We start from the raw sequence: 23,298 nt of genomic DNA, 5'->3' as shown, positions 1-23,298 counted from the left end.
ATTAACGCGCCTGTGTTGTTCTCTCCCAGAGCACGCCCTCCGTCAGCTCTCCCTCCTCGCTGGCGGACAGCAGCATGCCGACCGCGGCACCGTCGCCCTATGCCGAAATCCCAGAGGAGAAGCCGGCCGGGTGCCCGCAGCACGCCGCCGAGCCGAGGGCTCCCCAGACTCACCTCTTCAGCCACCTCCCCCTGCACTCGCAGCGGCAAGCCAAGGCGCCCTACGGCACGGTGCCGGTCGGGGGGATTCAGGTGGTCCCCGCCGGCCTGGCCGCCTACTCCGCCTTCGTCCCCATCCAGGCGGGACCGGTGCAGCTCACCATCCCCGCCGTCGGCGTGATTCACAGAACTACCAGCGCCCTCGGCGAGGCGGGCGGCGCGGCCGCCGGCGCCGCCGCGAATCCCGTGGGAGTCGCCGAGGTGAACAGCGTGGTGCCCTGCATTCCCATCGGCCAGGTGAGCGTGCCGGGCATCCCGGGTCTCGGCACGCCCGGCCTGCAGCCTCTGCCGCCGCTGGGCGTGGAGACGGTGAACATCTTGGGCCTGGCGAACACGAGCATCGCCCCGCAGATGCGCCCTTCGGGAATTACCCTCAACGCCGTGGGCCTCCAGGTTCTGACCGCCGGCGCGGCCCCGCAGGGCAACCCCAGCCCGCAGGCCCACCTTCCCGGCTTGCAGATCCTGAACATCGCCCTGCCGGCCCTCATCCCCTCCGTCGGCCCCGCCGGCGCCGAGGGGCAAGGAGCCTCCGAGGCGCCCGCCTCGGGCGGCAAGGCCTGCGAGTCCCAGCCGGAGCCGGCTCCCGTCGGCTTCCCCGCGGCCGAGGTCGGCCGGGCCGGCGGGGCCGCTTCTCCTCAGGCGGCGGCCGGCGGCCAGCAGCGGTACGGCGGGAAGAGCCACGCCGAGGCCGCCCCGCCGACCGACTACGAGCGACCCGACGGTCCGGGGAAGGCGGATCCCGAAAAGACTGACCTCACGAACCCCGCCAAGCCAAAGCGCGACGTCCCTTCCCTCCAGGCGAAGAGGGCCGCCCCGGCGGAGCCCCGCGCCAAGGCGAATCCCGACGCGTTAACCAAGTCCCCGGTCCACCGAACTGTCTCCCCGGACAGACAGGTACACAGGCCAGCCGCCTTGCCCCGGCGGCAAAACACGGTGCAGTTTAGCGATGGCAGCAGTGACGATGAGGATAGACTTGTAATAGCAACCTAGTTTTTGTTTTTCATTGTGTTTTTATTTGGGGGGGGGGGGGGGCTTTTTTTATAACACTTACAGGTTTCTTTGCAAACCTCCCTTTCCTTAAAGCACATTTTTCTGACACAAACCCATTACTAATCTTCGTGCAATCATGAACTCTTGACCAATAATTGTTGTTTCTTGTCAGCTCCAGCCATTTTTGTACATGTTGTATAGACGATTGTGCCTTTTTGGAGTTTTATGTTTAGAAACCTGTACAGATTGTTGAATATATATATATAAAATATATATATATAAAATATGTATATTAAAACCAGGTAGTTGCTTGTGTTTAGTAAGTAAACATCCTATGTCAGATAAATAAAGGATTAAATTATATGTTGCACTGTTAAATGTAAATTTTTATGGCTGTGGGACAAAGTTTCTGTGTACAGATCTAGTATGTAAAACTCCATATTTATTGTATCCATATTAGTCTTGGAAAAGGGTCTGTCCATCTTTCTTGTGTAAGACGGTAGCTTTACACTTAAAAGAGAAATACAGTATCTGTGTTATGAAATATTACAGTAAAATTTTGTTTACTGACTTTACCATTGCTTATGTTGTGCCTTCTTGATGCAGCCCGGTAGTTGGAGAGGCGCTTGGCTCGCTCCTTTTAGTACCCTTCCAGCTGCGTTCAGCTCGAAAGGATCCGGTGGTGGTGTGTGCCCCCGTGGTTTCACCTGCCACGAGAGAGAGAGTACACTCTTCGGGCTTACTTGGAGCAAAACCTTCCATTTCAAAACATCCAGGATGGCAAAATGGGGAGGGAGTCCTTCAGCTTTTTGTAGAGCGAGCATCCATCCACCTCGTGTTTTTAACACTTCCTAACTAAAATTTGAAGACTTCCCTGAGGGAAAATAGCAAAAGGGTCAAGATGAAATATTTTTTTATTTGTAATCTGGAACTATAAAACCACTTTTTATTGACATTAAAATGTTACACAAGAAAAGAATAATTCTTTGTGTGTTCTTAATTGCAAAATCCGCCATACAGTTGGTGAAAATGCCACTACTGTAATGAGGATTTGGCATTGCCAATTAACATCAACTTCTTAGGAGACTGCATTTCAGGTCATCTTCGTTTACAGGTAGACAAAGCCAATTTCTCCCTAAATATGGCTTTGTCTTATTCATGCAGGGAAAAACAAGGGACTAGAGGTCTTTCTTACACATACAATTAATGTGCCCTTACATCAACAAACTCGTCATTAATGGGCATACAAGACATGTATGGATCCCAGAATAATGAAGTTTAATAAAATTCTGTTTGCAGATGGTGAAAACAATTTAAAGTCACCAATACATTTTTAAGGTGTTCAACTTCTGCAGGAGGCAAGTCTCACATGTTACAGGCCTAAACATTCCTGAAAGTTTCAAATTGGCCTGGGATTTGTGCTGTAATTTTTAAATAGAGTTGGTTTTCTGCTGTGTCCTTATATCACATTCTTACAGAAGTTTATAAAACCATTTTAACAACCAAATTCCAGTAGAAATCTGGAAGATGTAAATTAAAAGCATGATCACCTTTATGGAAGTACCAAGGATAAGCACATACAAAACAACTGGAAAAAAAGAGTGGGAAGCAAATCTTGGGAGAAAAATCAGGAGTGAAGCTGAATGTAAGCTGGGCTGCGTTGTTCACAGATTAACTCCTGTACCCAGTTTAAAGAAGTAATTCATACCTTGTACTGCTCGTATTCAAGAACAGCACTATCCTAGATCCATTTTTAACTTTAACATCGGCTTTTGTACTATACTCACATTGTACTCATTACATTATTCCATTACAGTGTGTTGTAAAACTGTAGGCGATGTTGAGTGAGCTTTATTAACTTTCAGAAAGAGCACTTCAGTACCAGAAAATCATTTATATTACTGTGATTATCAGCCAATTGTACTAATCCAGCAATTAGAAATGCACGTACTAGAAAGGAGAAATTACTCTCAGCTCAGACATGAATGTTGGTATAATTCCTTACTGTGCAGAGCCTCACTGAGGGCCCAAGCACCTGAACCACGAAGCACTCTCAACTCACATTGAACTTAATGAGAGTTAAGAGTACTCAGCACCACACAGCATCAGACTTCAAATTTGTGAGTGTCTTATGTGCAACCACTGTGTAAAATGTCACTGTGCGTTTGTATGTTCTTTTTATAAACATGTAGTGATGTCAATGTGTCTTACAGCATTATCATGTATACCAAACGTGAAATTATCTGAACCAGCCAAAGTTAAAAAAAAACAAACGTTGCTGCATTACATATGCTTTGAGAGCCTGAAACTTTTGCTAGTAGAATCAGGTGAAGGTTTGTAGTTAATGAACTCAAGAAACTTTGCATCAATTTTAGCTTCTTTAAAATGGACACTTACACTTCCAAGTAAACTTGAACTATGCTAATTAATTTGAGCATATTTGTCTGCAGCATGACAAAAAAAAAAGATGACTGGATCAAATAGGTTTACAGCAAAGTAAAACTATCTCCAAAATTCTGAATGCCATCACAAGCATTGCCATTTCGCTGAGTTTTATAAGGAAGCAGTAGGTAAGAAATTGCTGTTCCACATGCCCTGAAGTCCTGATTTTACTAACCCATTTAGAAACTCCAGAGATTTACTGTATACACATCTTAAATGTTTTACTTGACTAGCAATTTCTGGTGTGCTCATGTTCTAAGGATTAATTCCAGGAAGTCACTAATTTAACAGAAAATTCAACCCGATGAATCAGGCGATCTCCATGTGTCTCTTTTCTATTCTAGGTGTTTTGAAGACATCAAGGTCAAGACACAGAAGCAGTATCTTGAAGAATAAGAATGACAAGGCAACAGATATGTCATAAAGAGGAATGTTAAGACGTGTGTCATTTGGTAAGTTAATAGCAGGACAATAGAGAGAAAGGACCAAGAGAATGGGTACTGATAGATACTGAGCAATCTTCACACTTAGCCAGGCAAAGCAGATGAGCCGTATTTGAAGCAGCATCTCCACTAATAATGAAAAGATGAGCAGGTAGTTGCAGATACAGCTAACCTTGTTCAAATGGAGCTGGGAGGAAATCACACTTTTCTAGAAGATAGACATTTGTGGTCCTGAACATTATACTGTTTCCCTTCCCTCTAGCATGTTTCCAAATGGATATTCCTTGAGGTGCATCTACAACTTGTGCAACAGGAAAAAAACCAACAAAGTAGGAGTGTGACCAGACCTGAGAGAAGGTTAAACTCCATACCTCTCCTCTGTTAGTGTCTAGCAGTTTCATTTGAATGAGTGTAACCAACATCATATGGCAACCATATGTCAGCATACATGGGTGGCCTGCATTGGCACAAGCCTGTGACCACTGTGTTGGTGCATTATGTTTTCTTTCTGAATTAATTCCTTCTATTTTAAATTGTGTGGTATCTTTATTCTCTTGTCCAGAGTCATTAGTGAGGGGGAAATTGCACTCCCCTTGCCACCAGGATCCTTCTGTTAGTCAGTAGCAAGTATCTCGGAGATTTGCCAGTGCAGCATTACGCTGCTCTTCAGATGGTGTAAATTATCACAGCTGAATTGGAGTAAATAGCACTGGTGCTGTTTACTCAGGGATCAATTTTTAACAGCTCTGTCAGACACCCTCTGGCAAATCCAGCACAGCTGTTTAAACATTAAAAGGCCAGGGCAAGTGTTGCTTCTCAGGGCACCCGGGCACAGTCTGGCATCTTCACAAAACCTATTCTCAGCAAGAGGGTGCAAGCAGGTGCTAGCTAAAGGCTGGGTACAAATACAGCTACAGTAAGGACATGGCATGGTCAGCTTTGGTGAGAACCATGCAGAGGCTTCCCTGTTATCTGCTAAAAGCCCTCACTAGAAAAAGAATCAACCCGTAGCCTGTAGTTCTTTCAAGTCGGACTTCAATTGATTTCTCATTGAAATACGTGACGCTTGTTGGTGATGTGTGTACCTGATTTTGAAGGCGGCATGTTCCCCTGCTGTCCATATAACAATATTAGTTTTGGAATGTGGACTCTATTAAATGTGTCTTCTTTCCCCATTTGGGCTTTAATAAGCTATAGCATGACCTACCTGTCACTTCTTGGGATGAGACCTAAACCAGAGATGGCCACTTTTGCTCAAACTGGCCTCAGATCTCTTGATCTGTAGCGTTACATCCCCAGATGCAACTCCCAACTTCCGGGCCATAGCCAAAATAAAACAAACTTACTAGGTTCAGGGATGCCCTGCCCTGCATTGGTTACTGCTGCTGGTCACACTTTTGCTCCTTTCGCTTCTCAGGTAACTTGTTGTAGCTTCAGGTTGCTGTAAATTATGCCTTGAGGCTGGAGCAGCCCACAGTTGGTCCACATCAGCCAGTCCCCTGCCAGAAAGTCTGACAGCAGTGTTTTGCATACAAGCAAATTCAAATGCACATCACATGCGTTTCATCTCAGACAACATACTTAGGCTGAACACAGTCTGGCCCACCCCAAAACCAAAGATACATCATAAAACAGACACACCATGCTTTACACTTAGCTAAACATTCTGTATGGCTTCTTAATTAACAGATTTATCTCGCCTTGAGTTTACTGACATGTATGTTAAACAGAATATAAAATGAATTTGTCACTATACAGCTTATTCCAGAAGTCCTCATTTTTTGCAAGATAATCCTCACTAAGGTTTTATAAACACTTTAGCTTAAACCTGTAAACTGCCTTTCAAACATGTGTTTAACGTGGGGATGGTTTCATCAAAACAGACTAAAAAATGCTCAGTTTTAGCATGAGTGACTTGCCAAAAGCCAGGGAAAACAGACAATCTACAAGTAAGAGTTCTTGTTCAAGATGATAGCCTTCAGCTGATTTATCTGCCAGGCCACTGCTGTTGCTTTTGAAAGATCCTCTGAGACCAGTTACATCTCATAGCAGGGAATCCTTACCTTGCTTGCATGCTTATAATATGAACAATAGGTGTCATCCATCTTAGGTGACTCCAGTTGTGAATGTTAAATTATGAATGTCTTAAAAAACAAAACGTGGCTAGAATTGTCTTTCCATGTCTTGAGGAATTTTCCTTTGCTTGTAAGGGGTCTCAGCACCTACAAATGGCCATTTTTAATGATACATAAAATACCAGAGACTTACACCACACAGAAACCATTTATGGCTTATATCTTTGAGGATGAGACCACTGTCTTAGGTCTAGACACTGGATTGCTAAATCTATTGCTGGCTTAGGATAAAAACAAGCTACTTTAAAATACTTCAGATTGATTATTAGGTAATTTTATGTGGAATGTCCGTGGGTGGATGAGCAAAGAGCAACAAGGATGTAACAGCATGTAATTAATTGGTGTTCGTGTTTTGTTCCAGAAATGGTGAATCAAAAAAAACCAAACACCACCTTATGGCAAAGGTGTTGCTAGCGTTATGTTTGCCCCTCCACTTCTCCTCTCTATACTGGCCAGCCTACTCAAAATGTTAGGAGGTGGCTGGTGATTTTCAGCTACTCCATGTGAGATCTAAGGAAACCATGCTGGCCGAAAGATGGCAAGGCTTTACATTCCTACGGTTCAGTCATGGAAACAAAACTTGTCCTAAGATGAGTCAATTAGCCAGGCATGCTTAGTTTTCTTTGGTAATAGTAGGCTTGTTTTCCCCAATAAGGTCAAATGTTAAGGCCTGTTTGGTTTTGTGGCTACACTGTTTAGTGTATTTGAAGTCCATTACCATGCATGAGGCATTTGTGCTGGAAACAGGCCAACTGGAGGCTGTTTGTAAAATCAAATACCCCTAGCATTTCCTCTTTTTGTTAAGTTAAGGTGGCTACAACATCCCTTTGGGCTTCAGAAGTTCCATTGGCAGGTCATTCCGGTCTAAGGTGCTTTGGTGTCGGTACCCAGATACCTTACGGTTGGATTCCTCCTCCTGAGAAACAAAACATTTGGCATAGGTGACAGTTGCATCTCATATACAGCAGCTCTCTTAATAAGATCATTGAGCGTTAAGAGTCGTTCCCCATCGCAGCAGCAGTCCTGCTTCCATGAGGGGCTTTCCCCGGGACGCTCGCGCGAGGCAGGAGCGATCGCTGGACGTGGATGTGCAGTGAGGGACCAGCACGGAGGGAGCATCACCGCCAACATCCACCCGTGTCCCAGGAGCACAGGGCCACCGCGCACCAGCAGGGATTTTGCTCAGTCCGGGGCCTCGGGCAGGTGCAGGGTTTGAAAAAGGAGCTGGGCACCGTCAACAGGACCTACCCAGGCCTGAAGCGGCTAAGTGGAAAGCCACTATCTGGAGAGTCCCCCCTTCCCATGACCAAGGCATATCAAGTCAAAATGAAGGCTTAAAAGGCACCTTTTGACAGAAATTTTTGACAAATCAGAAGGGATTTTGACATGAAGTCAGAATTCCCTGTTTGAACAGAAAAGTGCTACAGATCTCTTCCTGCTAATACTCAAAAACTCCCCAGCCTGAGCTGCTGCCCTTCTGGCACCCTGCTCTCCTCCACGGGATCTAGCAACAAGGTAGTTTGCTTCTGCGAGGCTCTCCACGCCTCAGGCACGCTGTGTGCGGGGAGATCGTATCCTTTATACAATGCAATCACAAGGGCTTCACGCTGAAAATGTGGGCGCGAGGAAAAGGAGATCGTGATGTCCACTTCTTATACACTCGCCCACCAATACTGCAGCGGTGGCACCTTCTGCCACTCACCCCCAGGGGTACAAGGAAGGATGTAGTCACCATCCTCTCGTGCGAGGCTGAAGCGCACTCGTGCTCCACCAGCTCTCTCCTCATCGGCCAGGGACTACGTAGCAAGGGAGGGGATGCCCCTCAGCTCCCCGGTAAGTGGGCACCTTCGTTAGTTATGCCTTTTTCCCGGGAGGCTGCACCAAGCTCCCATGCTTTAGCCTAGGCCAGCTGTAGGAGAGAAGGGAACCAGGCTGCAAGAGAGAGCAAGGCAGGGAGAGCTGCAGCCAGGCTGTTGGGTTGTTGGGGCACAGGAAGGCAGCGTCCTGTATTTCAGACCTGTTAGCCAGTGCTAGGTGTGTCCCTGGTTTGCAAAAACAGTCTGGGAGCCAGAACAGAAGCAAACGTTGAAACTGTGCCTCTTTGCAAAACAGAAGTCATGTTTTCATCTGGATGCTTAAGGGTTTAATTGTGTTTCTCTCTTTCTTTGTTTATTCCCATACCTGTAATCATCTGTGACTCTTTCTTATTTACAGTGTTTCAGAGCAAGAGCTCACACACCTAATGCTGATTAATTCTGCTGGACTGGGTAACTGGCTCCCCTGTGGATATCCTGTTTTCCTGTGAATCATTGTTCCTCCTTGAGACATCCTCCAACTCAGTTCAAAGATCCAGAATGTATTAGATATGAAGACATCAGACAGCTCAAACAGATTAGAAAAGACACACACAAAGAAATGCATCCCAGCTTCTCCCTCCTGTCTGCTGAAAATTGGCATGGTGAACACAATCCTAAGCACTTGTTATAAAAGAAACAGTAGAAAGTCAAAAAGAAGAAAAGAGGAGAGAGACTTTGGAAATTTAGTTTACCCAGAGTCTTCTACAAGTTAGCCTTTCTAAGTATTTGCACTTTTGTACTTAGTTCTCCTTTGCAGTTGGAAACTTCAGACTAGATCCTCATCTGATGGAAAATGACATCCCTAAGCTTTAGCAAGAGCTGCACCAACTGCATCAGCGGAGGACTTGGTACTATCCATTTAAGTCTTGAGCCTTGCCTACAAACACACAAATTAAAGGAACATGAAAACACGTGGGGTTTTTTTCAAGTTTATGCAGTCTGTTGTGTTCTTGATGGTTTTATTCATTTTTCCATTTAGCTATATGAACAACTGAAAAGATTCTGCACCAGTGAAATGCCAAAACCTAAGGTCATGAGGTCAAACTAGATTATCTTAATAGTCTCTTCTCCCCTTGCAATCTTTGAACACAGGTTTTATCTGATAAAGCAGTAAAAGTCTTTATTTCAGCAGTGTTTGATCTTGAAGATTGCACAAATAATTAGTCTTTTAAGATTCTGAACTTTTTTTTAAAATAGAATTTTAAACTCTCCTTTTAATGGGTGCCTTTTAATCCTTATGTTTAAGAATAAGAGTCGTGTTTGATCTAAGACAATGGGCAATGTGTTTGGATAGTTAGACCATTTTTATGGGAGTGTTTGAACAATATATTGTGTTTTTTCAAGAAGTGGTTCCTTCAGTCAGTGGAAATAGCTGAATGAAGAACCAAAGGACTGTCCTTTTTCTGACATTAAGCTCATATAAAAGGAAGATAAAATGTGCTGCTCTTACATCTTAGAGTGGACTGTATCAGGCTTTTAGTCCTAGACTTCAAACCCTTCTATTAGCCTTCTGCACTTGGAAGGGAAAAGAAACACTTTTAACCTTATGCACTGTGAACACTGACTTGAAGGCAATGGAGGAAAGGATATCCAGCAGGAATATGCTCTGCAAATACTGAGCAAAATCATTAGGTCTGCATATTCTTAATCAATGAGGTTTTGGCAGAATTAAGGGTGTTTTTTTTATCCAGACTATAGTTTGTCCAAGTCCCTGGGTGGGGTTCAGATGTTTATGTTTTCTTTGAGGAAAAATGTCAGCAAGGTCTGATGCTGAGTTGTTCTCTGCCTCCAAAAAACCCCCGATGTGGGAGTATCAGCATGCAGCATGGTTGTGAGAGGCATGTGAACTGAGCCCAAAGTTTGCCCCTCGCTGCAGCTTCACCACAACTGCTCAAGGGAGGTGGGACCGGGTTTGAAGAAACGAGGGCCAAATAACATGAAAAAGATTCGCCTTCTGCGTAGACACAGAAGCCCCATTGTCCAGTCCTGAGGACAAATGGATAATCTTTTTGGGTTTCATAATCTGTGGTCTTTCTGTTGTTTTCATGACCTTCCCCCTTTAATTGGACCCATGTATGCAATACACATGTAATTAGCAATGCACTGGAAAAAAACGACTGATAACATCATCTTCCAACATTTGAGAGAGCGAGGAGGGGGCAATTGTTGGTCTGTCCAATCTGGAAAGCAGCCTGTAGGTGCCAGGTAGGCATGCCAGAGCATATGCTTGAAACTTCACTGGGCATGTAGGATATTATACCTGATGCTTCACCTCCCCCAGATTCCTCCCTGTCAATTCATCCAGGGCAGCTGAGGACTGCTGGCTTTTTAACTAGGTGCTAGCTAGTGCCTTGAAAGAGTTTAAACTCCTACTTCATCCTACTAGGGACCATTTATTGAGCACATTTTGTGTATTGTGTGTGTATGATAATGTAATTTTGGTAGCCCCATGCTGGAGTGCTGACCAGACAATAAAGCTGTCGGCATAATGATGGTGCCAAATGGGGGAAATTATGCTCAAGCTAGGTTCGCGCGTGTCCCTCTAGAAATTATCTTGTGAGTTTCTGGCACGGGCATAAAAAAGGGAGCTGTCTGGGAAGGGGTTGGACTTTGATGCTTTGGAGGGTGAGGGAGAATACTTTTAAAATAATTGTTTGGGCCAGAAAATTAAGACAAAGCCTGGCCTCAGTGTTGTCACGAGCAGTCTCCTACTGCCTTCAGGAGGGCCAGGATTTCACTTCTTTAAGGCTGGAGCATGGAGAATATCTTACAATAGAGCGTGGGTATTTCTAGCACAATGGGGATTGCTGTTAATGACACCAGAAAGTGATTTTTTCTTTTTTTTTTCTTTTTTTTCTTTAACCTGGCATTGCTCCTTCAAGCAAATTAAAGTCTGATACATTTGCATTTCTACGTGTCATTAACTCAGACACCTACTGCAGGGCCTAAAGCTTGTGTCTGCTGGCAAGACTAAATCCTACTAATGCGCTTTTCCTAACGCACTGAGGGAATCTGGAGTCTCTCCTTTTGAAGCTGACTTGCTATTTTGACTAATTGCTTCTGGTAACAGTTAATAGCATTTTGCAAAGGCACTTCATGGGCTGACAGCAGATTGATGTAAGGAAGGGACATAGTTCACGTTTCCAAAGGGAGCATCGGGAAACCCATTACCAGCTTCATTAATCTGTTAATAATAAAATTAAAGTACAAATAAAATGTGACAAATTGGGTTCTGTTGTGAAAGTCACTTTAACAGGAGGCTCTGATTAAAGGTCAAAACAGACTCTGATTTCTGCTGTGTTTTAATAGTAGAATCAGAGGAGAGCATTGTAGAAACACTGTAATTAATCTGGTGATATTATAATTGTCCCCAATCGATACGGAAAGAGTTTGACAAGTGATTTTTTTTCTTTGAGAGCATTTACAAAACCTGGAACATGAAGCTTCGTCACACAACATTTAAGTGCTAATCCAATTTCACAGGAAGCTTTCAACAATGTAGGTACAGTAGATGATAGGCTTACTTGCACTGCCAGCGTACTTGCGGCTGCTACCTCAGCTGAAACTCAAGTTAACCCAGCACAGGGGCGAAAGAGAGAAGAAAAGCCCTGCAGGTGCAAATCTTCTAGCAGCAGTCACAGAAATGAGCCTGACATTGGAAAAAGACTTCATCAAAGAGTCTATAAGCCAGCTCAGACATCCCTTTTCTGGCAAAGATGGAGTTGCCTTGCCAGGAGCCCTTGTTTAAAATGAAAACTGTATAAAATCAGCTTACTGTCCACCCCTTCTTTTAGGGCTATCCTATCAAACCTATCAGTGCCCCCTGCATCTCTAACATCAGCCTTCCTAGCCACATCCTAGGTTAGCAGGATATCTTCGTCTAGCCACTACACTTAAATAATCCTCCTGCTGGGATGATCTTCAGCTAATACTGCAGAAACAAAACTGCTAAGAATGAGACCGATTCCAGCCTCTCCGAGGCACGGTGTTAATGGGTTCTGTAGAAAAACGTCCAATTTATCTAAGTTCCTGCTTATTACGGTTGAGCAATTGCCCCAAAAGCAATCAGTCGCAGAGCGTAATTTGGGGACGCAGCTGCAGTGAATGGAGGGCTTCCTGCAGCCTGGCAGAGCAGCGGTCTGCTGGGAGCACCTGAACCAAAGGCACACTTATTAAAGAACCCAGCCAGGCAAACAAATATATAAACATGTTAATGTGAAGTATTTGAAGAGAATGGCTCATTAAGTCAGGCAGGATGACTATATGGAAAACTGATAGCTCTATTTTAAAAATCAGCAGGAGGAAGAGGAGAAGGCTGTCCTGTCGGTTTATGCAAGCAAAAAGGAGTCTGTACAGGCTTCCTCTCCTCCAGTCATTTTAGGGATAATCTCAGACCCCAAAGAGACCAGAATTCCAGTTCGAGAAGCACCATGTGGAGTTAGTTATGTCAGGAAAGAAGCAAGGGGAGGGGAAGGAGGACACGCTTGTCACCTGGTCTCCGAGAGGAGTTTGCAGTTACTTGTAGGAGGTGTGAACAGTGTGGTGAGGAATTGCCCCAGTGTTGGTGGGCTGGGGGCCTGGGAAAGGCAAGAAGCCTGGAGCAGATGCCCATCAGTGTGACAACACTGACGGACTGGAAATTGGATATAAACTGGGCTCAGAGGCCAGGAACTCTGTGGGTTGTGAGATGAGCTATTAAGCAGAGAGGCAGAGTATGGGAGGGAGAGAGGGGAGCAAGAAAGCAGCCTGCTCTGGACGGAGTAAACTTTCATTAGCACAGCGCTCTCTCAGAGGAACGAGCAGGACAGAGGCTTACACAGATGAGCAGATTTTTGCCACCACATGTAGCAAGAGTCCTTGCGCTCAGCCTGACTTCAGCTGCTTGCTTTATGCTTAGCTTCACGTTTAAGATCTATTTATTAACATCAAGTCAGATCTCTCATTCTTGTTCTAGTGATTGGAGCTCTAGAAGTGCAGCTATCAATCCGGTTCAGTTTGGGTTCATGGAGAGCTAAGCTGTCCATGCCTGCGGGAAGATTTGGGGCAAATTGATGAGACAGGTCCAGGATTGCAGCTGCTTTGGGAGCTGGCGGTTGCCTGATTTGAATTTAGTTAGTTGAAGACTCTCTGCTGCCTTTTGTCTGCTCAACCAGAGCTCATGGAGCACTGCTCCTGCTAACAGAGTGCTATTTCCTACCTCCTTGTTCCCATTTCCTAATACTATCCCTTTTCCTATCCTTCTGAAATAGGTCTCTCTCGTGCAGTGTTTGTAGAAGGGGGAAAGGCGAGCTCCGCCTGGTTTCTCTCTTTCCTCGTGCTTGTACCTCTTCTGCCCAGCAGAAATTTGCGTGTACTTGATCCAGCGTGAGCCTGAGGAAGATGGTCAGAACAATTGTAAAAGATCATCTCCAGGGCTGTTTGATACCTACCAGGTTGCTGAGTCTTCCTCAAAGTCTTTGCTGGCCCCATCTGCTGCACCACAGGGAGGGGAGCTTTGTACTGCTATTGCCTATGTGTAGGATCCTGCAGCTGCCTGTTGTAAAGGCAATCATGCCCCAGGCTTTTCTTCTGTTCCTTTCTATATGGTATATGCCTCTCATAATTGCTTTCTCTTTCTCCTTCCCAAAGAGTTCTACCTTGTAAAATATTAGAGAGAACCATCCTATGCAGAGAATTAATATCAAATAGGGATGACCTCAGGCCTGAATGCTCAAACACAGCTCCTGTAGTCCAGTCAGCACAGTATGACTCCGGGATCAGCATTTCCTCTGACTAATTCCACCTCTGTATTTTAATTCTTCAAAGGCAGCAATTGTAATAACAAAACCCTGGCCTTGATTTTTTGGGGTGCCTCTACTCTTTTCAACAGATCTGTTAGAATGTCAAGAACACACAGCATGATCCATAACCAACCCAAGAGAAATCTGGCATCTATTGCTTTAACAGTTTCATTGCCACCTTCTTTCTCTTCCTCTTTGGACTGTAAATGTTGACTAAAAGGCATTTTTAATCAAGGTTTATGTATCCTGTCACCCTCTAAAATACAATTCTCCATAAAGATAAAAGAAGATGCCAGAGAAAAACGCTGACTTTGTGTTCAAATCCTCATTTTTCATGGCCAACAGCACTGAACTTCATTTTTTTTGTCTCTTCAGACAGTGAATAACAGAGCACATGTACCATTCTGCATGGAGGATTGGGATTAGTATAAACAAAGCAAAGAAACATTTATTTCATGTTGAAGAATTAGGGATCAGAATGTCTATTTAAAGAGTTAAGTGCTTTTTTTGTTTTTACTTTGGTTTTTTAGCAGTGGCAGTGTCTCAGCACTGTGCCCATAATGCACACACTTACACTTTCTCTTTGTTGCTCCACACATATGCTCTATGTAAAACCAGATGCCTCCTGCTCTAAAGATTTTTCTTTCAACTGTGTCGTGGAACAACAAGGCGAGAGTGGCGTCAGGGCCAGTGGGGCCGGGGCTTCAAGGATGGACGAGAGGTGCAGTCCCACAGCCCCGAGCATGGAGAACAGGGCAGGCCCAGGAGGGCAGCTCAGGGCCAGATCACTGGACAAGTCCACAGCAGCCAGACAGCTCCAAGTCCAAACCAAGACATGAGCCCATGGGTTGGGTCAGGGTCGGAATGGTCCGTGGCCAGGCAGGAGCACAGCTGCAACCAGTGCAGGTGGGGCTGAGCACCAGAGCCTCAGCTGAAGCTCAGTGGTCAAGCTAAGCATCTGCATGCGTATCTGCTGTGCTAGGCTCATCTGTAGGAACAACCATCACAAAAATTCCCATACAGTCTAAATGGCTGCTGTCTCTCCTTCAGAAGGCTCTTTTTCAGCCCTCCAGGCTTCTTACAGTAAAACAAAACAGTAAGAAATAGAAAATAAATCAGGTTTTGGTAACAAAATAGTAGCCTGCTCAAGGAAGACTACAGAGAAGTATAGCTGTTGGTACTTTGGAAAACCAAGCTATTACAGGAAGAGCCCAAATGAAGGATTGGTGTGGAGGGCAGGGCGCAAGGGAGGAAAGGGCTCTTCAATCTGGCAAAGAACAAAGAAGCAAAGAGCAAAAGCTGGAAGCTTAAGTGAGACATGTGCTTTGTTACAAAGATAGAAGGCAAATGAGGATACATAGCCAATATGAGAACAGTTTAATATGGGATGTTCCCCATTCCTTTCAGTCTTATGTCAGTACTTGGATAACTTTCTCCATGGCTCAATCAGAACTTCTGAACTTAATGCAGAATTTGTTGAATGAGACTCTTTGGCCTGTATTAAACAAAAGAGAGAGTAGAGAGTCCTAATGATCCCCGTGGCTGTAAAATTTATGAGCATATGAATTTATGGGACTGGAGTTTACTTTTAAGATCCCAGTCTCTGGCTGGTTGCCTGGCAGTGGTGGAAGGACGTATCACCTGAAGGCATGTGTTGGACACTGAGCCATTACTGCTCTCAAGGCACTCAATCTGTCACCAGTATTCTCAGCTGAGAGCTGGACTCAGCTGAGTATTTTCAACACGTTTTCTAGCGCAGAGTTTCTATCCTAAAGTCCAAGCCTGAAACCTGCCATGATTTATGTACTTGACACACTACAAGTAGTGCCACTGAGAGACTGGGGGAACGGTCACCAAGTCAATCACAAACCATAAAATCAGGTGTATACCAAGTCAAAGGGACAACTCGTTGCTGTTAAGTCTAAGATTCAGCAACATGAGTCAGTCTTTGAAGTTTCAGGGCCCAGAAGGCTCAGAATAAGTATAGACAAGAGAATATTGTTGAGCCCTGTTCTGCAATCGTGGGCACCGTGGTTTCTTACCCAGTTTAAAAACATCGATTATACCTTGATGCTGGAGATGTAAAGGAAGATCTATTGTGAGCAAAAATACTGATAACTGCTGGATGGGGTTTCCTCTTCACCAGTGGAAGGTTGTATCTCCCGGGTTTGGCAGGAGCCCTGGCTGAGTTCCCCCAGGCAGCAACACGAAGCTCTCAGCTGGGGCACGGGGACAGCCCTGTGAGGAGGGGACCACCGGTGGCAGGCAGAGGCCTGAAGTGCCGGCACCCTTGTGCCTGGAAGAAGGGAGGTGTCAGCAGAGCCGGGAGTTTGGCCAGAGGATGGGAAGAAAGGTGGGACCGCTTGGCTCAAGAGCTGGGGGGTCAGCAAGCCTGGACATTTCAGAGCCAAGGAAATAAAGCCCTCGTGTGTTCAGGGAAGCAGGACTTTATAACCTGTCTCTTCTCCATAAGCAAGGTCACACGAGAGACATACGTGTATTTATGTATACAGGTCTCTGCCTCAACTGTCTCCCTCTAAGGAGGAAGAAAGTCAGTCAGGCCCCCAGATTAGCAAGTGCTTTGGCAGCCCAACATCTGCAAGAAACATACGGCTGGGATCCAAATATTAAGTCTTCGTCAGGACCGTGAGACCATCCTTAATGGGATTCTCTTCCCCCTCCCTCCCCTCTCCTCTTACACTTGCCAGTCTTAATTTCATTTTAGCTATAAGAGTCTCTTTGCTCCTGACATTTCCTCATGTCTTCCCTAAGTAAACCTATGTTTATGACATTAAATACATTCACTGTGTATTGGTATCAAGCAATTGCTTTTAAAAGATAATCTTCCCCTTTCTGTTATTACCCCTTTATTTCCTCAGCTATTTTTCTTGGTGAGTTATATGGGGAAGAAATTACTGCTATTTTGTCTCGAGGTTTCCCTGAGGAGCCTTGTCAAAATGAACAGTCCTTTTACTAAGCTTTCCTATACAGATTGAGCAGAAATAAAACAAAATAATTAAATGGCTTCTGAAAGAATTCAGTGCCTAAAACCCTGGGGGAAAATAATGGTTCCATCTATGCCATTGTGAAAGTCTTTATTGCAGCACAGCATTTATGTTCTGCATAGGGTCTTACGGTGTCATCACTATCACCATCAGATCCGAGTGCTTTCCAGGCGTGCAGTTAAGTGACGTGACTAACAAGTGTCGCCTGTTTGTTCTCCCAGCCTCTCCCCACTGGGGGAAACCTGTGTGGCTGAGAGCCTTGTTTTGGAAGTATATTGCTTTTGTTTGAGGCATATTTTTATTCTTGTTTTTAGTATACTTGTTATCATCTGTTTCTGTTAAAGAAGTTTAGTGGCACTCGGGGAACGAACATGCCTCCTAGCTGCCTGTTCTCCTGAGTGCTTTGTTCTTCAACAGGAGACTGAGAAAAAAACGAGTATTATTTGGAAAGTTTTTCTCAAGTTAGAAATAAGAGGCTGAATTTCACACATGATACACATAATCTGTGCCTACACACCAGCATGATGAATAATGTCTTGGCCCGCTCTGCTGTGCAAAAATACCCTGCATCTATGCAAAGTTATGGTTACCACAGCCTCAAGCATGGTTGTGGCATGGAAACCCTGAACTCCCTTTGTCTTTTTTTTTTCTTATAAAGCATGTGAGGGTTCCTCGACTTTGGAATTTGCCCTTCTCATTGAATCAAACAGTCCGAAGCTGCTTAGTTTTCTGGCTTGTCTGGTCCCCCCCCCACTTCTCAGAGAGCAAGAATTAATGGGCTCAGTCCTGCAAAACACTGATCTTTCTGGCACCAGTTCAGCAAACCACTTACGCAAGTGTTTAAATTTTAACCATGCATAGGAGCTGCGTCGCTGAGGTTAATGGGACTGTAGCAGGGACTGCGGTGGGATCATCTTCCCTGACCCCACGGCCTGACCTGCTGACATCCCTCTGACTCCGCGCTGCCATAACTTGGGGGTGACCTCAGCGCATGTTTGTTTATCCTGGAGTTAAATGAGTATATGGGGACTTTGCTGGATCTGCCTTAGACTGCCCAGCCCTAAAGTTCAGATCTCTGCAGAGCAGTCACCAGGGAAAAGAAGATGGGTGGGATCGGCTCCCTGATTTTGTCCAATGGCAGCCAACTACCTTGGCCATGGACCCCTTCAGGCACCTATGACATGGGCAACCTCCTGGGACAGCACCCTCTTTCTCACTAACCCACTACATTTTCTGAGGGTTTTTTTGCCTTCTGAAGGGGCTTTGTGGTGCAGGCAGGGGAGTCTGGCACCGTGGTTTGGGTACTTGGGTTTATGGGCACCTGGACTTCAGTGGTTTCCTCCAGTGCCATGTTGTAATGGTGAAAGGAGAGGCTGCTACCCCAAGCAACGCCTGTGGCGTGAACAGGGGCTCTCACGAGTTCTTTGTTCTGTATAGAAACAACAACAAAATTTATCTTAGGCATGTTCACTCACAAAACTTATAAACCTTCAAAGGCAGCCAAAATTGACCCATCAAGAAAAACTTGAGGGGGGTGGGGGAAACAAGCTCCAGTGGTCCCAATTACTCTGTTTGCTAGAAAAAATATTTTCATGTAATGACCTCAGTAGGGAGTGAGCGGCTCCTTTTGTGTATTAAATTAAAATCTCTGGGGGGACATTAGGCCCTGTAATTCGTATTTCTCAGATGCAATTTAAGTCTTTCATCAAAAAAAACTCATAATAACTGAGCTCTGTGATACCCAGTAGATTCATTTTCATGTGAAGGATGAAAATAGCCAGCAACATGTTAACAAATTCCACGGGGAGACCAATTGTAATGATAAAAATAATCTGACGTGGGCATGAATTTGCAAATACGCTGCTTTATGGATCACTGAAAAGGAAAAAGCTGTCTTAAACACTTTCTTTATATTAAGATAGAGGTGGGGAAAAACTCCCTAGCCTGCTCATTAAGAATGGAGTACATGAGCAGTTTCCAAAGAACAGAGGCCCAAAATGATGCATCTCTATATCTTATTTAGAAAAAATCCCATGTACCAGGAAGACTGCTTGCATAAGTTGTCATCGCTTCTGCTGCATTAAACTGAGGAAAGGAGAGGTCTGCATGAGTAACAACTTTCACTTACTGGTAACTGCAGAGAAGAACAGTTTCCTGTGCAAGTAACTGATGCTGGATCAAACCTCATGTTTTGAGGAGCACATGTATAATTTCCAAGGTTTTGGGGCTTTTCCAAGAATTGCTTGTGAGTGTAGGAGAGACCCAAGCCTTGAGACGCTTCCTCTGCCTGTGTCCTGGGAGAGTGCTGGTATGTTTGTTAGAAAATGTCAGCAGAAATGGGCTTTAGACACAACTTAGCTCCTGGGGTGAGCAGGCATTTTCTGGTGGGAAAAGCAGCATTCCTCCCCCTCCAGCTGGAAACTTTATCTAGCAAACACCATTGCTTATTAAAGCACATTGATGGATGCATGCCTCTGCAGCAGTTCACTTTGGTAGGGCTCTCAGCAAGACCACTCAGAACAGGGAGTGTTTCTGTCCAGCTACAAGCTGATAGCCCAGGTCAGGGAGAGGGAGGATATGGCTGGACGTAAAGAGGGAGATGGGACAATAGAAGAAAATGCTACAAATAATATCAAAATAACAGATACAGTCTTCACACTACGTTGCAGTTCAAGTAACAGTAAAACATCTGGCAGCCTCAGAGAAGGATAGTGGCTTTGCCAGTATATTAGCAGCTTTGCCTAAAATAATTTTAACTATGATTTTAAGCATAAAAACTGTTTTAGCAGGATTCGTCATCTGTTGTTGAAACATTTTCCACTGGAAACCTTGGTTTATGCAATCCCTAGATATTTGCTGGTATTAAAGTAACACATGAAAAGATGCTTATCAGTCCCATCCAAAACATATTTTGTTGCTAACAAATGCTTTAGTCTATTTTTGTATTTAACCATCTATAAATAAGCAAACTAAGACCCAGTACTATAGTACACACGCAAGCCATGCATACATCAGGTACTAATTTTCAGCACACACTTGATTTGTCAAAAAAATTGAGCAGAATAAGCTTCCTAAGCACTAGTTAGTAGGAAATCAGACTGAGGCAGAGTACAGTTACAATGGCCTATGAAACGCAGAACAGGAGATCAGGACTATACTATATATTTTTCCTGATGGAGTTGTGAAGGACAGAGTTTGCAAGGAGATATGGCTGGTGAATGATGCAGCTACACTAGAAAAATTACCTGGAGTAGACATAGCCGTAGAGCATGGACTACAGCCTACAGGTACAGGTTATTCTGCTGAGATAAGTTATACTGGCAAAAAAATAATTGTGTCTCTGCTAAAAGTCTTTTCCAGAGATGATAGTACAGACTGAGCGGACCTAGCACACACAGACATGGCCCAAGTTATGCAGTTAACCCTTTAAAGAGACACCATGACTCACCCTCATTCACCCTTAAACTCCTTATCTCTCGTAAGGTAGTGAGTGAAATTGTTTGTTTTACTAAATCCTGTCAAATCAGTTTATCCCCAGAAAGCTGTCTGGAAAAAACATGGAAGAAATGTAACAGGCATGTCCACAGGTAGGGGAGAAACCAGCTCCCGTTTGCTCAGGCCAGGCCAGCTAAAGCCACCAGAGAAAGAAGGGGCAAATTTTTGTCACACTGCTAGTACTGATAACAAGATCTTCTTTTGATCATTGCAAAGGATATTAGCCATTTCCTTCTGCTTTCTTCTTCTCTCTAACTGTGGATACCTTAATGTTGAGTTTATACAACTCAGTTTATGCAGAGCTGATCAACCGGCTGTTCCTGCTGTAATTCCCTCCACCAGCTTGCACTGGGAGAGCACCAAGGAACCAGCGCAAAGACCGAGAGGGAGGTGAACTGGCAGAGAAAAAGGCCAGTGTGTTATACAGGAATTTCTTTGTAAGCAAGAATATTAAAAGGATGAAAATCGATTCATAATGAATTCAGGAGGCTCTCTCTACATATTTTAACTGCTCGGTATTATCTCATTGAAGAGGCACTCCAGGCTTACTAATGTAAGTTGTTACACAAGCAAAGCACTCCAGCATTGATTTTTCTCTTGCAGAGGATTATGAATCAACATGATTTAAGCAACTCTATGGCTGAGAGTAATGGCCAGCCCCTGAAAGTTTAACCAAGCACAGGAACTTTCTGGACAGAAGCAGTTTTGTATCGGTGCTTTTAATTACATTTGAAGACATGGATTGCCCATTAATATTTGACCTCTAATTATGTTTTTAAGAGGTGGCTCTATTGAAAAACAGTTATATCATGAAGATGTGTGCAGAAGCTTAAACCAAAGCAATTTGGTTTTTTCCCTCTGCAGCTCTTTCGGGAACCTTTGCTCGAATGAGCAGATCTGCTTTTACCAGGCAGCCAGAGCTGCTGCCCCGGCTTGCATCTGGAGGCACCGAAAGGATGCAATTGCAAAGTGGTAGCTGTGAGGTGCAACAGCCGCAGCAGGCTCCACTCCGCCTGCACGCTGCATCCCACGGCTTTCCTATCAGCAGGACTGAGCAGAAGTTGCTCCATGGCATCCAGCACCTGCCTGTTGTGCAATACTTGTTACTTAGGCAAGAGGGGGAGAAACCCCTCCCTCCACAGATCCCCGAGAGCATAAATACAAACCGTAGCTATGGAGTAAGCATTTAGTGCCGGACTCATGAACGAATTTGCTTGGCCTTGCACTTCCCACTGCGGCAATCAGCAGCTATTTGCTATCTGTGATGGCTGCCAAATTCAGTGACCTTTTGGAACCAGAGAGCCAGGCAGGGCCCTCCTGGGGCTGGCGGAGTTTGTAGTTCTCTCTCCGGGATCCCACTACCTGCCCCAAGCTGAGAAAACCCCGAGTTTGTTTTCTGTTTGTCTCCTCTTTCCTCAAAACTCCCCAGTCTCCGAGCTGTCCAGATGTGCTGATATAATCCAGCAGGCCTTGCATAACTTCCCTCTTGAAAAAAAAAAATTTAAAAAATAAAAGTGCTGCAGTAGCAGTTCCTATGGAAATTTATTATTTTAATAAGATCCTCTGAAGCACTCAAAACCAAACTAACAGCTGTTCAGAGACCAGTTGTTTCCCCTGAATTCATTGAATTTCTGGGTGAGCATGGACATTTGGGATATAAATTTGAACACTTCTAAAACTGAAGCTCAGAAAACATCCAAAGCAGAAACAATATCCTGATGAAGTTGAAAACTGAATTTAGCATTCAGGTCCCTGTTTTCTTTTCCCTCTGGAGAGAAAAGATCACTGGTTTATTGCTCTGTTACTAACGGCACCAAATAACTTTAGATGTAACATAAGGAAATCTGTTGTGTTAGATTTAGGGCCGAATTGCAGGAGTGCGCCAGAGCTTGCATTAAGAAACTGCACAGCCATATTCTCTTCTGTGCTTCCTGTACAGCCTCTGTAGACTTCACCGTGTTACTTCTGACTAACACCAGCACAGGAGAAAGGAAAACCAGTCCCAGTATGGCAGGAGTCTATAAAGCCCTGTCTCTCAGGAAGAAGATACATAAGGGTCTTCCATGACAGGAACTAAGGATCATAAAGCAATGACCAAGTAGCAGATTTGAAATGAACTAAAGGATATATTTTCTTCACACCAAATATAAGTAAGCAATAGAAATTGGCCATGAGATGTTGTCAACACTAAAGCTCGCCCGTTTTCAGAAAACTAGATAACTCAGTGGAATAGGGTTCCATGGAGGGCCATATTCAAAAGCACCACCTCTGGCTCAGGAAGCCTTGGAGTCACAGACTCATGGGGGTGTCTCAAGCTATACTTTCCCTGTTCTTAGACTCTTTCCTAGGAATCTGCTTTGGGCTGATGTTGGAGGCTTTTGGTCTGACGCAGCACAGCTGTCCCTGGATGTGGAAAGGGAGTGTGGCAGCAGGACACCCTTCCCATAACAAAAAATCCAGGCCAGAACAGGATTCACAAGGGATTTGAAAGGGATGCAGTGTAGCACCTGGACCTTGGGAGAGGGTAACAAGGTGAGACAACCCTTTGGGGCAGGAGACGACCCAAAATCTCATGTGCCTTTTTGGTTTCCCAACTGCTGGTTGACGCAAACTCTCCAGGATCCCACTGAGGATCCCCATGGCAGCTCAGCCCTTCTTGGGCTTTGACTTCAATATACAAGCTTCAAAGACTTGCCAAAATGTCAGTGGTTTGGTTTTTTTTTTAAATACAAACAGTGCTCAGGATTATATTTACCATGCATAATTTAACTGTATTTTGTGCAGAGACTGTAGATGGGTTTTTTCATACACAGACAGCCTCAAGAATTAATCAGGCTATTTCCCCTACTGCCTGGAAAGAGCAAAAAGCATCCTGTCCTAGGCCCTTTTTGTGAAGATTCTTACATGTTGTACTTTCTTTTGTTTTTTTCAATT

At 44.6% G+C, this 23,298-nt stretch overlaps 1 protein-coding gene across 5 annotated transcripts in view; it reads left to right on the top strand.

Annotated features, from left to right (window-relative positions):
• The window catches only part of HIVEP1 (HIVEP zinc finger 1), a 131,546-nt gene extending 120,208 nt beyond the window's left edge, over positions 1-11,338 (top strand). For 4 of the 5 annotated variants that reach the window (XM_075052400.1, XM_075052398.1, XM_075052397.1 and 1 more), the window contains one exon: positions 30-1,324. In XM_075052400.1, coding sequence (XP_074908501.1) covers positions 30-1,208 — 1,179 coding nt within the window. In that variant the 3' untranslated portion in view covers positions 1,209-1,324. Of the gene's footprint in view, positions 1-29; positions 1,325-3,994; positions 4,103-8,442 lie in introns of those variants that run through there. The other variant, XR_012653781.1, reaches the window with a different exon arrangement.
• Positions 11,339-23,298: the final 11,960 nt, after the last annotated feature.

Source organism: Buteo buteo, chromosome 20 (genome assembly GCF_964188355.1).
Source record: "Buteo buteo chromosome 20, bButBut1.hap1.1, whole genome shotgun sequence".
In the NCBI taxonomy this organism is placed as follows: domain Eukaryota; kingdom Metazoa; phylum Chordata; class Aves; order Accipitriformes; family Accipitridae; genus Buteo; species Buteo buteo.
Note: the sequence above shows the minus strand (reverse complement) of the source record. Positions and strands in the feature narration are given on the sequence as shown.